The 13,728-nt window shown below is 53.0% G+C and overlaps 1 protein-coding gene across 1 annotated transcript in view; it reads right to left on the reverse strand.

Moving 5' to 3' along the window:
- Window positions 1-2,191: 2,191 nt before the first annotated feature.
- The window catches only part of SLC2A1 (solute carrier family 2 member 1), an 80,699-nt gene continuing 69,162 nt past the window's right edge, over window positions 2,192-13,728 (reverse strand). The window contains exons 2-10 of the mRNA XM_082493403.1: window positions 10,643-10,737; window positions 6,562-6,722; window positions 6,151-6,391; window positions 5,625-5,787; window positions 5,357-5,544; window positions 5,134-5,238; window positions 4,931-5,032; window positions 4,390-4,593; window positions 2,192-4,028 (exon numbers count right to left, since the gene is read on the reverse strand). Coding sequence (XP_082349529.1) covers window positions 3,831-4,028; window positions 4,390-4,593; window positions 4,931-5,032; window positions 5,134-5,238; window positions 5,357-5,544; window positions 5,625-5,787; window positions 6,151-6,391; window positions 6,562-6,722; window positions 10,643-10,735 — 1,455 coding nt within the window. The 5' untranslated portion in view covers window positions 10,736-10,737 and the 3' untranslated portion in view covers window positions 2,192-3,830. The remainder of the gene's footprint in view (window positions 4,029-4,389; window positions 4,594-4,930; window positions 5,033-5,133; window positions 5,239-5,356; window positions 5,545-5,624; window positions 5,788-6,150; window positions 6,392-6,561; window positions 6,723-10,642; window positions 10,738-13,728) is intronic.

The raw sequence follows: 13,728 nt of genomic DNA on the forward strand, positions 1-13,728 counted from the left end.
AGGAGGGAGGTAGCAGGGAGGGACGCGGGGAAGGTCCTCGTTGCGTACCCAGCCTGGGTGGTTGTCATCTGCTCCCCGGGACCTGGTTGGGCTTGATCCACCCATCTCCAAATCTCCGTTCTCTTTTTTTTGTAGCGCTTCAGAGGAATCTTGTAGCTCTGGGCACTGAGGGACTCGCTTGTTCCACTCGTGGAAGAACTTGCAACCAGGAGGAACCCTGACAATGGCATGAGGGACCAGGAGCAGTCGTGAGGGAAAGGATTAAAAGGCCAGCTCGCTCCCGGCAGAGCTTCCAGCCCAAAGGAGACGTGGTTTCCTCATGGCTGCGAGCTCGCCAGCGCGCAGGCTTCCCGTTAACTGTGACGCCAACCTCAAGAGGAGGAAGTCCCTCATGTCACCGGGTGCTTCTGCCCACAGATCACTGCTGAGCACGCGCCCAGCCCGCAGCGCTCCCGGGCTTCTGCCCTGGAGAGCAGCGAGAAGATGGGCAGGGCAGAGGGTCCGCATGACCTTCGGTGTGGAGGTCGGAGAAGGGCCAGAGGAGACCCCGGGAGAGCGAGACGGGACGTGGTCTGTGCGCTGAGCTCGGTTCAGAGGCTGAAGCATGTGACAGCCTCACACAGCTGGGAAAGAGGTTAAGGGAAACTTGCCCTGCTGCTCAGGTCCGAATTCAGCTGAGCTTTAAGCCTACGATTAAGTCTCATTTACTTCAGGAGGATTTATGAGTGCATTTAATTGCCTTGCTGAATTGGGATGGAGTCAAGTGCGCTTTCTAAATGCTTCGTCAAGCTGGGACCTGAGCAATTAGAAGGGATTGATGCTGCTGGGAGAGGGAAAGGCTCCGCTTCAGCGCAGCTTTCCTTACAGGGGGTGGTTGGGGTGCATGAGGGGCCCCCACGGCAGACGGGTGGGAGACTTCCCGGCATTCCCAGGGGGAGACGCTGGTGGACACGTCCGCCCTCAGCAGGTCTCTCCATAGCCGGAATGACCACCTCTGCAGGACGGGGGTGGGGGGGGGGGAAATCGGGGGGGGCAGTGGTGGCGGGGGGACACACTGGGCCTGCTGGCACAGTGCCTCGGGGCACGGAGGATTTGGGTCACCGTGGCCGGGGATTTGGAGCTGCGGGCTGGATGGTGGCGGTAATCCCTGGGGACGCTCTGCAGCCAGGCTGAGCCTGCCCGACATGACGGGCCAGCAGCCCCCTGTCACCGCTCTGGGCTGGTTTAACGCCTTAAAAGACGGTGTGAAAATTAACTTTGTGTGGAGCTGAGCATCTCCAGGAGCGGTGACGGGTGAGGGCCAGGAACGGCGATGGTAGCACAGGCGATGCAATGAGCCCTGGGCAAATAAAGAACATTTTTGGGAGCTTTGAAAGATTTTACAAGAGCGATTTCCTCCGACACGCTGCAACAGCCATTTCCAGCACGTGCACTTCAGGGCAAAGAGACATTTCAATAAACAGAAAGAAAGAAAGAAAGAAAGAAAGAAAAAAAAAAAAGCCTGAAGTGACCAAGATCAGCGTTTTTTTGCCCGAAAGTGTTCAGACTTGCAGCTCTTGGCGCTTCGTCTGTTAAAGGGGAATGAAAAAATTCGCCAAGAAGCAGCAACCTCCCTCCCTGCCTCGCTCGGGTGCTTGCAGTGACGGGCGAGAGCTCCATCCCGAATGATCCCCACGATCCCCACGGGCAGGGCTTGGGGGGGGGCGCAGGTTTGGGGGATGGAGCAGGTCAGGGACCCCCCCGGGTGGGGTGCGGGGGGCAATTAAAACCTCATCATACACCCGGGAAGGACGCGTGATTCCTGTGGAGGAACAGCATCGCAGGGATCCGCACTCACCGGCCCATTGGGCCACATCCTGCTCCGGTGGGGAGTGAGGAGCTCCAGAGGGGGCAGGGCTGCTCCAGTCCCAGCAAACCCCAAGTTTAGGAAAGGTGCCGCGAGCCACGTCCCCAAAAACGGGGCTCCAAAGCTGTGCCAAGGGGAGGGAGATGGCGGGGGAAGCAATTTGCCATCCCGGCTCCAGCGGCATTTCCCACAACACTGCACCGGGAGCTACGAGGGAACCGGGTCAGCCCAAGTGATGGGAGGAGGAAGAGGAGGGGGCGCAGGACGGGGAGGCTGCAATGCCCCCAACTCCCAACCCCTCCCGGAAGCGAAATAAAGGCACGGGAGGCGGCAGGCGGGGTCGCTGCACACGTTCTTCTTTATTGTTAGCACACCACACACCTTCCTCTTGGCACTTATTTTTATGTATTTCTTAAAAAAAAAAAAAAAGAAAACCCCACACGGGTACTGTGCTGCACAGAGGCGCGATGAGTTGATCACAGGGTAGGGTTATGTTTTTATTTATTCCCCCCCCCCTCCCCCCCAAGCTTTCTTTTCTTTCAAGTGTCCTCAAGTGTAATCACTTCCAAAACAGAGAAATAAGTTAAAATAAAAAGAAATACTATATTTAAAAAAAAAAAAAACAACAAACAAACCTGCCTGGGGCTTGGGGAATGTGCCAGTAGGTCCCCCAGCAGCTGCCCGTGGGGGGAAAGGGATGCTTTTTGTGAGGGGGGGAGGTGGTTTTTTTGTTTGTTTTTGGGGTTTTTTTGTTTTTTTTTGTTTTTTTGTTTTTTTTTTTGAAAAGGACAGTATATCTCTTTTTTTGTTTTTTTAATATACTACAGCCTGGAATTCAGTGCAATAGATACAACTACAGTGCAGGTACTGAGCTATACAAAAGTCATCCTACCCATGTACAAGCAGTTTTAGTCGCTATAGAAACTATTCCTTTGCGTCTGTACCTTTTTGTATACATTATACAACGTGAATATACTCCAAGAATATTTACAGTACTTCGCTTGTCAAATCAGAAACGCTATAACTTAAACGTCTACTATTAACAACCATTGAACAAAAATATATATAATATAAATATCTTCCAGTCTATACACAGAGCAGGAAATGGATGCGTCCGTGTGAGGAGGGATTTTGGTGAGTCCGGGACCGCAGGCGGCAGCGATGAGAGGGGGGGGGGCGTTTGCTGTAGTGTGTGGCAAATATTGCCGAGATTAACCCCCCCCTCCCCTCCCCCCAAAAAAAAAAAAAAAAAAAAAAGAAGAGAGACACAAACACACCCCTCCTCGACGTTTTCCCCCTCGCAGGTGAAATTCAGGCGGAGGAAGAAGAGCGGCCGCTCCGCGTACTGCTGCGGGACAGCAACCGGCCTCGGCGCCGGGAAACGCCCCTCCGCGAACCCACCGGGGGCTTGAAATCAATTAGACTGCTTTAAAAAATAACTCGTTTTGTCTTTTTTAAAAAAAAAAAATCGTTGGTTGAGATTTAGTCAATTTACGTGATTTTTTTTTTTTTTTGTACAATTAAAAAAAAAAAGTTAAGTTTCCAGCTTTAAAAACTTTCACTACGTGATTTCTCGTTAAATAACCTATCGCGTCGTTAAAAATGGGAGCCGCCCTCCCGCTGGCGGAGGCTGGGTGGTTGGTTTGTAAAACATCTATTGGCTTTGAAATCCTGGACGCGAAACCAGCTAACAAAAAAAATAAATGAAAAAACAACCAAAAAAAAAAAATCGTTCCTAGCAGAAAAAAGAAAGAAGAAAAAAAAAAAAAACAACAAAACCAAAAAATAATAAAATAGGTCAGTCTGTCCCCAATAAACCAGAGGGGGAGGCTGGAAAAGGGGGGGGGGTCTGCGCAAGGGCCACCTGCCCCCCCCCGGGCTCCCTCCTTCCTGGTTCCTGTACGAAGCATTTTAAAAAAAATAAAACCCAAACTCAGGAGAGAAGGTGGGCGGCCGGGCGGGGCCGGGCGGGGCCGCGGGCGGGTTAGACCTGGGAGTCGGCGCCCAAGCTGTGAAACTCATCCGGGGTTTTGTCGCTCTGGCTCGCTCCCCCCTGCCGGAAACCCGAAGCGATCTCGTCGAAGGTCCGACCCTTCGTCTCCGGCACCTTGAAGTAAGTGAAGATGAAGAAGAGGACGAGCAGCACCGTGAAGATGATGAAGACGTAGGAGCCGCAGAGTTGCTGAGCAGGAGGAAAGAGGAGGAAGAGGTGAGCGCGGGGATGGAGACGGTGCTCAGGAGTAGAGTGATGGACCACGGCTGAAGGACCATCTAGCAGCCACCCAGCCCAGACCCACCAGGATGGTCCAGGTCCTGGTTTCTCCTTCCTCTTCACAGAGATCTCAGGGTGGAGGAACCCATAAGGATCATCAACCCCCTGCTCCCTCCACAGATCCCGGCCCCAGCCCTCTCCACCAGGGGCATTCACCCAACCAAACCATCTCAGCCCAGCTTGTAGGCCTCAAGAGAAGTCACACAACACAACCAGTGCCAGGTTGGCAGCCCCAATCCTGTTCCCACCAAGAGCACCAGGAGAGGATTACCGCGATGTACTGGAAGCCCATGCCCACGATGAAGTTCGAGGTCCAGTTGGACAGTCCAGCAACAGCAAAGGCAGCGGGACGAGGGCCTTGGCTGAACAGTTCTGCCACGATAAACCAAGGGATGGGGCCTGGGCCAATCTCAAAGAATGCCACGAACCCAAAGATGGCCACAATGCTGAGGTAGGACATCCAGGGCATTTGGTCCTAGTCCAAGGAAGAGAGAGAAGATTGGTTTGGTGAAGAGGGATGAAGCATCCGGCCATCCCAGATGACAAGACTCAAGGCAGTGTGGTGCTGGCAGAGGAGTCATGAGGTTTCTCCAGATGGAGGAGACTGGATTTCTGGGACCTCAGGAGAGAGGTGGGCAGCAGGGACTGCTCAGTCATCACCTCTAGGAGGTGAAGTCCTTCCTCCTCTCCAACCAGACCCCCACCCCCCAAAGCCACCACAGTGAGGGGCAGTGCACAGGACCACCACAGCAAAGGACAGTGTGCCAGGACCTCCTCCCAGCCCACCCGTCCCCTCAACACCCATCTCTCACCAGCAGCGTCAGGGCAATGGTCATGAGCACCGCACATCCTGCCATCCCCGCCAGGCCAATGAGGTGGAGGGTCCTGCGTCCAGCTCGTTCCACCACAAAGAGCTGTCAGACGGAGAGGCACATCCATCAGCATGTCCCCAGCCTGAGGGAAAGCCCCCTTCCCACCACCTTCCCTGGCGAGAGCCTGGTGGGCCAAAACTCACCGAAACAACTGTGAAAGCCGTATTCACCACACCGGAGCCGATGGTGGCATAGACGGGCTGCTCCACACCAGACTTCTCAAAGATGCTGGTGGAGTAGTAGAAGACCTACAAAGGGCAGGGATGTCAGGTCTGGCATCAACCCACCACGTGATACTGAGCTGGAATCAGCACAGCCCAAGTTCTGGGTGAAACAAGCTGAGCCTGCGGCACCCCCAAAACTCACCGCATTGATCCCCGAGAGTTGCTGGGACAGCTGCAGGACAATCGCGATGAGGATGGGCTGGCGATACATGGGGGAACGGAAGAGCTCCATTATGGTGACCTTCTTCTCCCTCATCATTTGCCGGCTCTCCTCCTTCATCTCCTGGAGGTCACTGCTGACATCCGTCGTGCCCCGCAGCTTCTTGAGGACTAAGGGGAAGAGGTGGAGTCAGGAGCAGCTGAGGACCCTCCCGAGTGGTAGGACGAGCTCAGGGACGGTGGTCACTCACCGCTCTTGGCTTTGTTCTCCTCGTTGCGGTTGATGAGGAGGAAGCGGGGGCTTTCGGGGGCGAAGGGCAGGATGATGCACTGCAGCAGGGCAGGGACGAAGATGAACCCCAGGAGCAGCGGCCAGAGTGAGTCGTTTCCCATGATCAAGTCCAAACCGAACACCTGAGGATGAGAGGGGTTGAGCCACCCTTTCCCAGCTCAAGTTGGGCCCAACTCTGCTGCCCATGGGCGCACTACCGGCTTGGACACCCACCAGAGGGGCACGGACAGCTGTGTTGCTTCCAGGTTGCCAACAGGCATCATATCATGATGCTGTCCATCCCAACCCTTAAGATCTCCCAGCATTCCTGCTCCTGCTGAGCTCCCGGTCCATCCCTCCAGTCCCAGCTCCTTCTGAAGGACCATGCAGGCCCACAGCATGGGCAACGCTCTGCGCTGCTGCACTAAACCCCCATCCCCTGCAGACCCTGATGAACATCAGGATCAAAGATGGGGGAATCCTCCAGCCAGTTCTCCGGCACTCACCTGTGCGATGAGGATGCCCAAGACAATGCCAAGCTGGTGGAAAGTCCCCAACGCGCCCCGCAGTGCAGTGGGTGACACCTCGCCCACGTACATGGGCACAAAACCAGTGGTGAGGCCGGAGTAGAGGCCAATAATGAAACGGCCGAGGATAAGCATCTCGAAGGACAAAGCCATCTTGGAAAAGCCCATGAGGACAGCAGATATGAAGGCAAGAACGTTGGACATCAGCATGGAGTTGCGCCTGGGGAGGGAAGGGAGGAGGGTGATGAAGACCACGGGGGTCAGAGAGGCTGAAGGGTGTCAGGAGAAGCCAAACATCAGCTCTTGGCAGGAGGGAGGTGTCCTTGGGATGCTGGGGTGGGGTGAAGCGGTACAACCTCCCCGTCAGGGTCCACCACACTCAGTGCTCACCGTCCAAAGCGATTGACAAAGAGCCCCACGGAAAAGGATCCAATCATGCCTCCAACAGAGAAGATGGCAACGGAGAGGGACCAGAGTGTGGTGAGGGTGGCAGGGCTGATGGGCTCCTCATATCGGTACAGCCAGGTACGGTTGTAGAAGTCCTCGATCACCTGCGAAAGAGGGGGGGAAGAAACAAAGCCATGGGTTAAAACCATCTCCATTTCATCTGTGCCACTGGTGCTATGAATTGCCTGGCCTCAGCCCAACCACCTACAGACCCTTGGCCGGCGAGTGCGGCTCACAAGACGATGCATCACAGAGCCGGGAGCCGCCCAGCCGCCGGGCCGGTGGCTCGGCTCCAACCCAAGGGAGGAAACCTGATGGGATGCGCCGGGGAAATGCAGCCGGACGAGTTCTGGTCTCGCCCTGCCGAGAGAGGCTCGGCGTTGCCAAAATACCTCTTTCGCCTCGCCAAGCGGGCACGGGGAGGTCACGCTCCTCCCCGGGGCATAGGAGGTGGGGAGAGATGCCTCCATCCCCAGAGGAGAAGCAGCGCAGGGGGGAAGATGGCAGAAATGCTGGAGGAAGGCGAGGAAGACAGCAGGGTTATCCGGGCAGCTGGAGGTGGCTGAGATCAATTCTCATCCCCCTGGACACTCCCTCGAGTTTCATTTCTAGGTTTTTTTTCTGCAACACTTCCATAACGCAATACGTCTGCCATAATTCTGCAACACTGCAATGCTTCTGCAATGCTAATGTTCAAGACAGGCGCTCGGTTTTAGCTCCAGTCTTTCCAGAACACCCTTTTTTTTTTTTTTTTTAAATATATATATGTTTTTAATATATTTTTAAAGCCATCCCACTGCTGAAAGCTTCAAGGAAGTTATTTAAGGGTCAGCCATACCCAAACCAAAAAAGCAAAGGGCTCCGTAACACGCCCAACCAGCCGATCTCCGTCTGGAAAGAGCCGAGATTTCAATGAAGCTGCTGCTGGACATCAAATGGCTCAAAGAACTCACTGCTTCGAAGGGTTTCGCACGCGCTCAGCTCCCGATTAAGTATTTGCACAATCGCGCTGCTTCTTCTAGTTTTCCTATTGCTTCAAGCACAAACGAGAGCCCCCGGCAGGAGCAGTGCAAGAAATACACGCCGCGCTTCACTATACATTTCAATAATGTTTTTTTTTTTTTTTTCTTTTTTGAAGTTGTTCCTTTTACAGAGCCCCTAAACCATTAGGATTTCAATATTTAAGTGATTTCGTTTGCCTCCTGCTTCACCTGGAGGTTTTGATGCTTTGGGGGCTTTTCTCCCCCTTTTCCTAACATCATCAGAAGAAATAATTGATATTATTATTTGGCGATTCCAGGACTGGCTCAGGTTCTCGGTGGGGGCAAGCAGGTCTCTGCACACACCCCACCAAAACTTGGGATGCTCTAAATTCTTCCCTACTGTCCCAAAAGCCGCCAGCTCTCTCCCCTTGAAGCACAAAAAAAAAAAAAATTAAATTAAAATTAATCCAAGTGACAGTGGATGCCAGCTGAGCTACACTAGGCTGTGCTTTGGCTCATTAAAAAATAAACACCCAAATACCCCCCCTCTTGGCCCCTTTCCTCCTGAAAAAAAAGAATGGATGGCAAAACCCACCACGAGCTGGTTGTTGGGAGAGGAGGAGATGAAAAATTATGAGTTTAAAGTGAGAAGCATGAAAAGAAATTAACTGCATTTCTCAAAAGCTAGGGTTCCTTCCCTCCCTCCTTCCCCCTCGCCCTCATTTCATTTCAGCCGAGTGTTTTCTACCAGCCCTCGCCCAGTTTCGGGCTGTCCCCTCCACACATCACGTCTGCAAACACCCCACAAACACCCAAGCCGCTGTTTCAGCAGGAGGGAGGACTATATTAAGAGGACCACAAAACCGGTGCTCAGCCCTCTGCGTGAGAAAGGAGCCTTTCTGCGAGGCCGCCGGGCGCTGCTGCCAGCAAACACTGCGGCACGGCGCTGCTGGAGCCAGGGGGATGATGCATCCCCATCCTGCACCCCCACGCATCCCAGTCACAATCCTACGCCCCAATGCATCCCCACCCCAATCCGGCATCCCATCCCCAATCCTGCGCCCCAATTCATCCTGATGCATCTCCATCCTGCACCCCAATGCGTCCCCGTCCCAACCCTGCACACTAACGCATCTCAATCCCAACGCGTCTCAAACCTGCACGCCAGTGCATCCCCACCCCAATCTAGTGCCCTGCCTGCAGCCTGATGCATCCTAATCCTGCATCCTAGCCCAAATGCATCCCAACCCCAACCTTGCACCCCAATTTATCCCACTCATGCATCCCAATTTTTCCCAATCCTGCATCCCCCATCCCAACCTACGCACCGATGCATCCCAATCCCATTGCACCCCACACCCCAATGCATCCCCATCAATTCTGCACCCTGATGCGTCCCCATCCCAATCCTGCGCCCCAATCCCGCACCCCAGTGCATCCCCACCCTTAAGGTGGGACAAATCCCTGTGCCCAGAGCATCCTGCAACCCAGGACAACACCCACCCTGCCTCCCCTCATGCCCCCCATACACAGCACCCCAAATCCTTTCACCAGTCAGCTCTGCACCCTAAACACAGCATCACTCACCAGGTGACTCACCCCTAAAATACACAGCCCATGCCTGACCCAAGCTCCAAGGGTTTAATCCTAAAACACACAAGGGAATCTGAGGCAACACCCATCGGGGGGGCTGCAGGAACCGGAGCTCAGTCCCAAGGAAAGACCCCGGCTCAGCCGCGGTCGCTGCCCACGTCACCCAGAGCAGCATCCCCTGGGTCAGGGGAGGAGGGAGAAAAGTCCTTCAGCCACAGGGAAACAACACACATCTTCGGGACACAGGGCCGGGCCCCGACGCAAGGCAGCAATTACAGAGCGCACACTCCCCACGATGCCAGAGCTCGGGGAAAAACGAGGGCAGATGCCAGAAAGCAGCTCCTCAGCACATTTCCAGGGATTTCCTATCTCCGCACCATTTCAAACACTGCTCCCATCACCCGCCTCCGAAGGAGGATGCTCACAGCCGGCCAAGCACGAACATCGCCAACGCGGATCGGTCCAGGGGAAGGCAAACACGGGTCAGGATTTTTCAGCAGGGCGACGCTTTCGGCAGAGGGATGCGTGCACCGTGGCCGTGGGTGCAAGCACCGAGGGCGCTGGATGGGAGTCGCAGCCTCCAGCTGCGTGAAATCCTGCTCAGGCCACTCACCGTGATTAAATACAACTTAATGCAATACCTCAAATAAAGGCAATGCGCATCTTTTTTTTGCTCTTTCCAGGCTGATGGGGGTCTGGGAAGTTTTTGTACAGGGTCTTCTCTCCCGCAGGGAGTTTTTCAGCGCTCGAGGTGAGATTTTGCAGCCCATTCGCTGGGAATGGGATTAATAATCTCGCGGTGCGAGTCCTGCCTTCATGGTTTTAATTTTTGGGATGGTGCACCAGAGGCCGCGATGACGCTCGGGGACAGGCTCTGCTCTCGCGCAGCAGCCGCCGGACCCCGGTGTGTCCTTCGGCACCTCACCCTGGCAGCTGAGCTTTACCCAGGGCACACTGCGAGCACCACACGGGATTTCTAAGCTAACATTTCCAAGCCTTTAACGCCTCCAAAAACCACATAACTTGGGGAAAGTCAAGTTTTTCAAGGCTCCCACGTACCTACCAGTCGCTGGAGGGTCCTGGCACTATACCAGGGGAAGGAGCAAACACCTCCTGTGGTCATTTCCCCCCTTCAGGACAACTCAAACCCCAATTAGCTCCCAGACCTTCGCTAAGAGCCAAGGTTAAAAGTTACGCCGGTCCCACCCGGAGAGCATCCTGCACGCGTTCCTGGGATTTTTCCCGGCAAAAACGCTAAGCGAGGAGGAAACTAATTCTCCTGGGAAGGCGGCAGCTAAATAACTCCCTCGCAAATCCCATTACAGGCAGTAAGCTGCCTAGCGGGATGTACTATTTTAGCCGGCCTGGCAGCGAATGCAGGTTTGTTTTCGGGCATGGGGAGGGTGTGTGGAATTTTGCTACAGCCAGGTAGCTCGGCACACGCTCACCTTTTGCGGAGCGTTGATGACGCCGGTGTTGTAGCCGAATTGCAAGGAACCCAGCACCGCTCCTCCCACGGCGAGCATCAGGCGAGCCGTCATCTGCAGGAAAAGGAGGAAGAAAACAGAAAGAAAGGGGTTAAACTTGGGGTGCCAGCTATCCCCCCTCTATCGGGGGGGCTCTCCCGGGGAGCTCCAACAGGAGAAGGGATGCTTGTAAAGTTGTGAACACAAATATCCATTATAAAAGAGAAAACTTGCTTTTTTTAGTGGCATCCACGTGGGCCAAGGGGAAAAAAATAATAATAAAAAAATACTGGTTTGGTCTTAAAAAAAAAAAAAAAAAAAAATACTGTTTGGGGATTCCAGGAATTTTTTGCCTCCAGAGTGGGGCGGGAGGTTTTATCTGGGTTTGCAGGGTCCCCTCCGAGGGCTCCACGTGACACCTCGGCAGCACGCCAGCACGAGATGCTTTTGGGGACGCCACGGTGACGCCGCCGGCTGGCCGAGCATCGTCCCAGCATCGGCACAAGGATGCCCCGGACAGCCGCCACTAATGAAGTTTTTGCATCGAAGCCTAATTAACAGTCGCTAAGCAAAATCCCGGCTATTTGGCAAACCCTCCGCCCGCCTCCTCTTCCTCCCGCTTAAGCCAGAGTGACAATCAGAGCCTTGTTTGGGAGCGGGGTCAGGGCAGGCCAGTGCTCCGGCCACCTTCGTTAACAGCCCAATTATCCCATGCAGGAGATTTTCCCAGCGCTCAGCTCCAAGAACCAGGATCCGACATTCCCAGTTAATCAGCTTTGGGACGATCCACGTGAAATTTATAAGCCCCTTAATTTGGGGGGCTGGGCTTTTCCTAGTTATCCCGGGGACGAGTGCATCACCCCAACCCAGGGATGCTCCCCCGGCATCCCAAGGGATTGGTGCTGGTCAGACCCCACCTAAATGCAACCCCTAAATAAAGAGGGCTAATTGCAAAGCACACACAAAAAAATAGATGTTTTCTTATTTAAGAAGCATTTTCTTATCTTTTTTAATAAATAATATAAATAAATATAAATAAGTGCTACTCGCTGACCTTGCCTCTCTGGCCAAGCTGCCTCCCCTGCGTTAAAGTTTGCAGGGAAAAAGCAACAGGGAACAAAGCCAGACCCGTTAATGAAGCTCATTAATTAGGCTTGGCCCCAACACAACTGATCAGGGAGGTTTTGGCATTTGGTTTTGTTCGGTGCTTCTGAATAAACTCACCCCAAGAAGAAAGTGCCCCATTTGGGAGCGCAAAAACCGGCTGGAAAGTTGCTGGCATCCCAGAAAAACAAGGAAAAAGCCCAAAAAAAACCCAAAATCCCAACTTTGACCTTATTCATCCACGCACTGCAACAGGCAACACCAGGAATGCTGAAAGCAACCTGTGCTTGAATAAATGTTGTTAAAAAAGTAAGGGTTTTTTGCTCTTTGTGTAGTTTGGGGGAATTTGTTTTTCTTCCTTCTGGGCTGTTTACGGGCTTTTGGGTGACTTTTCTTTGCTTTTTGGGGTCCATCCCTCGCTTTTTGGAGTAGCAGTTTACTTCCTATCACTAAAGGCCAGCTCGCCCACCCCGGAAAGCCAATGAGCGATCCTCCACGTACGGCGAGCGGGCAGGTGAGTCACGGCAGCACCATGCCACAGGGATGAGGATGCATCACACCGCCACGAACTTTGCTCCGGGAAGGCAGCAGGTAGCAACACCTCTTCGTTCCAACACCAGCCACTACCCCACGAAGAATTAAATAATAAAATCACTTCTGCAATTCTATCCTCTAGCAAAAAAAAAAAAAAAAAAAAAAGAAAACCCAAAACCCAAAATAAACACTCCTTACATTTTTAACCTTTAGCAAAAAAGAAAAGAAAAACATATTTCTATTAAACTCCAGCAGCTGGAAGAGGCGAAGGGACAGAGTTGGTAGGAAGGCTGCCGGCATTTTTGGAGGCTCTCCCCGGGCAGGGTCACTGTGAGTCAGCTCCTCCCGCTCCCTTCGGGCTTCCCAGTTCCAAACACGCTGCCCGGCCCGATCCGGGAGCCTTTCGGCTTTAACCTCGCCATTAAAGGAGAGGCTTAAGATGGCGAGTTAGAGGAAAAAAATAAATAAATTAAAAAGTTGATTTTTTAAGGGCAGCCTTGCATGGGAAACTCCCGCAAAACCACGTGTAGGGTTTGTTGGGGTTTTTTTTTTTTTTTTTTTTTAAACTGCTCGCAGAAAACAGCGGCTTTATTTGGAGCTTAGGGAAAAAAAAAAAAAAAAAAAGCCCAACATACTTCCCCTTCTTGCTTTCCTGCAGTAAACTTATTTACAGCCTGGAGATATCCAACACTCCTGTTTTTTTTCCCCCCCCCCGTACTAACTCCTATACCTAATAGGAAGGTGAGCACAGCGCTTGAGATTTTAATAAATTCATTGGGATTTTTTGCCCCTTCCTGCTTCCTTCATTGCTCGAACGCGGAAGCTGAGATGCTCAGAAGAGATATCAACCCATAGGGTGACAGCAGCCCCCCCAAAACCGCAGCAGGCTGCGTTTGGCTTTACCACTCTTTTTTTACACCCCCCCCATTTCAGCACAGAAGGATTTCAGGATGCTGCCTGCCTCATGGAACAAGGAAATGAATAATCCCTTTAAAATTTTTTTTATTTTTTATTTTTTTTTAAAAAAAACTATCCCAGGAAGAAATTTCAGGAAAATCCACACTTAAAAAGAGCCCATAAAAATAAGCCACCAGGCTTTAACGAGCATCCCGAGGACTGACTGCAAGAGGTCCGGTCCTGGGATGGACACAGGGGGGTGATTGCAGGGAGGAGAGGGGGGTGCAGCCTTGCAGCATCTTGCACGCTTGTTTGCACACTTGTGCACGCTCGCCAGAGTGAAGATAACCGGATCCGGCCATTGCCCAGGATAACACGTCTGTACGCTGCTGGCTCCCAGCCCAGGAAAAACTTACGCACCCATCAAGGGCTGGGTAAAACCTGCTCCTAAAGCCACGGCATGTGCCACAGCGCCGGCATTTACCGATGGAAGTGGGGGGGTGGGGGGTGTTGTAGCCAAAGCAGGGGGTAAC

This window comes from Vanellus vanellus (genome assembly GCF_965231255.1).
Source record: "Vanellus vanellus genome assembly, chromosome: 20".
NCBI classification, from domain to species: Eukaryota; Metazoa; Chordata; class Aves; order Charadriiformes; family Charadriidae; genus Vanellus; species Vanellus vanellus.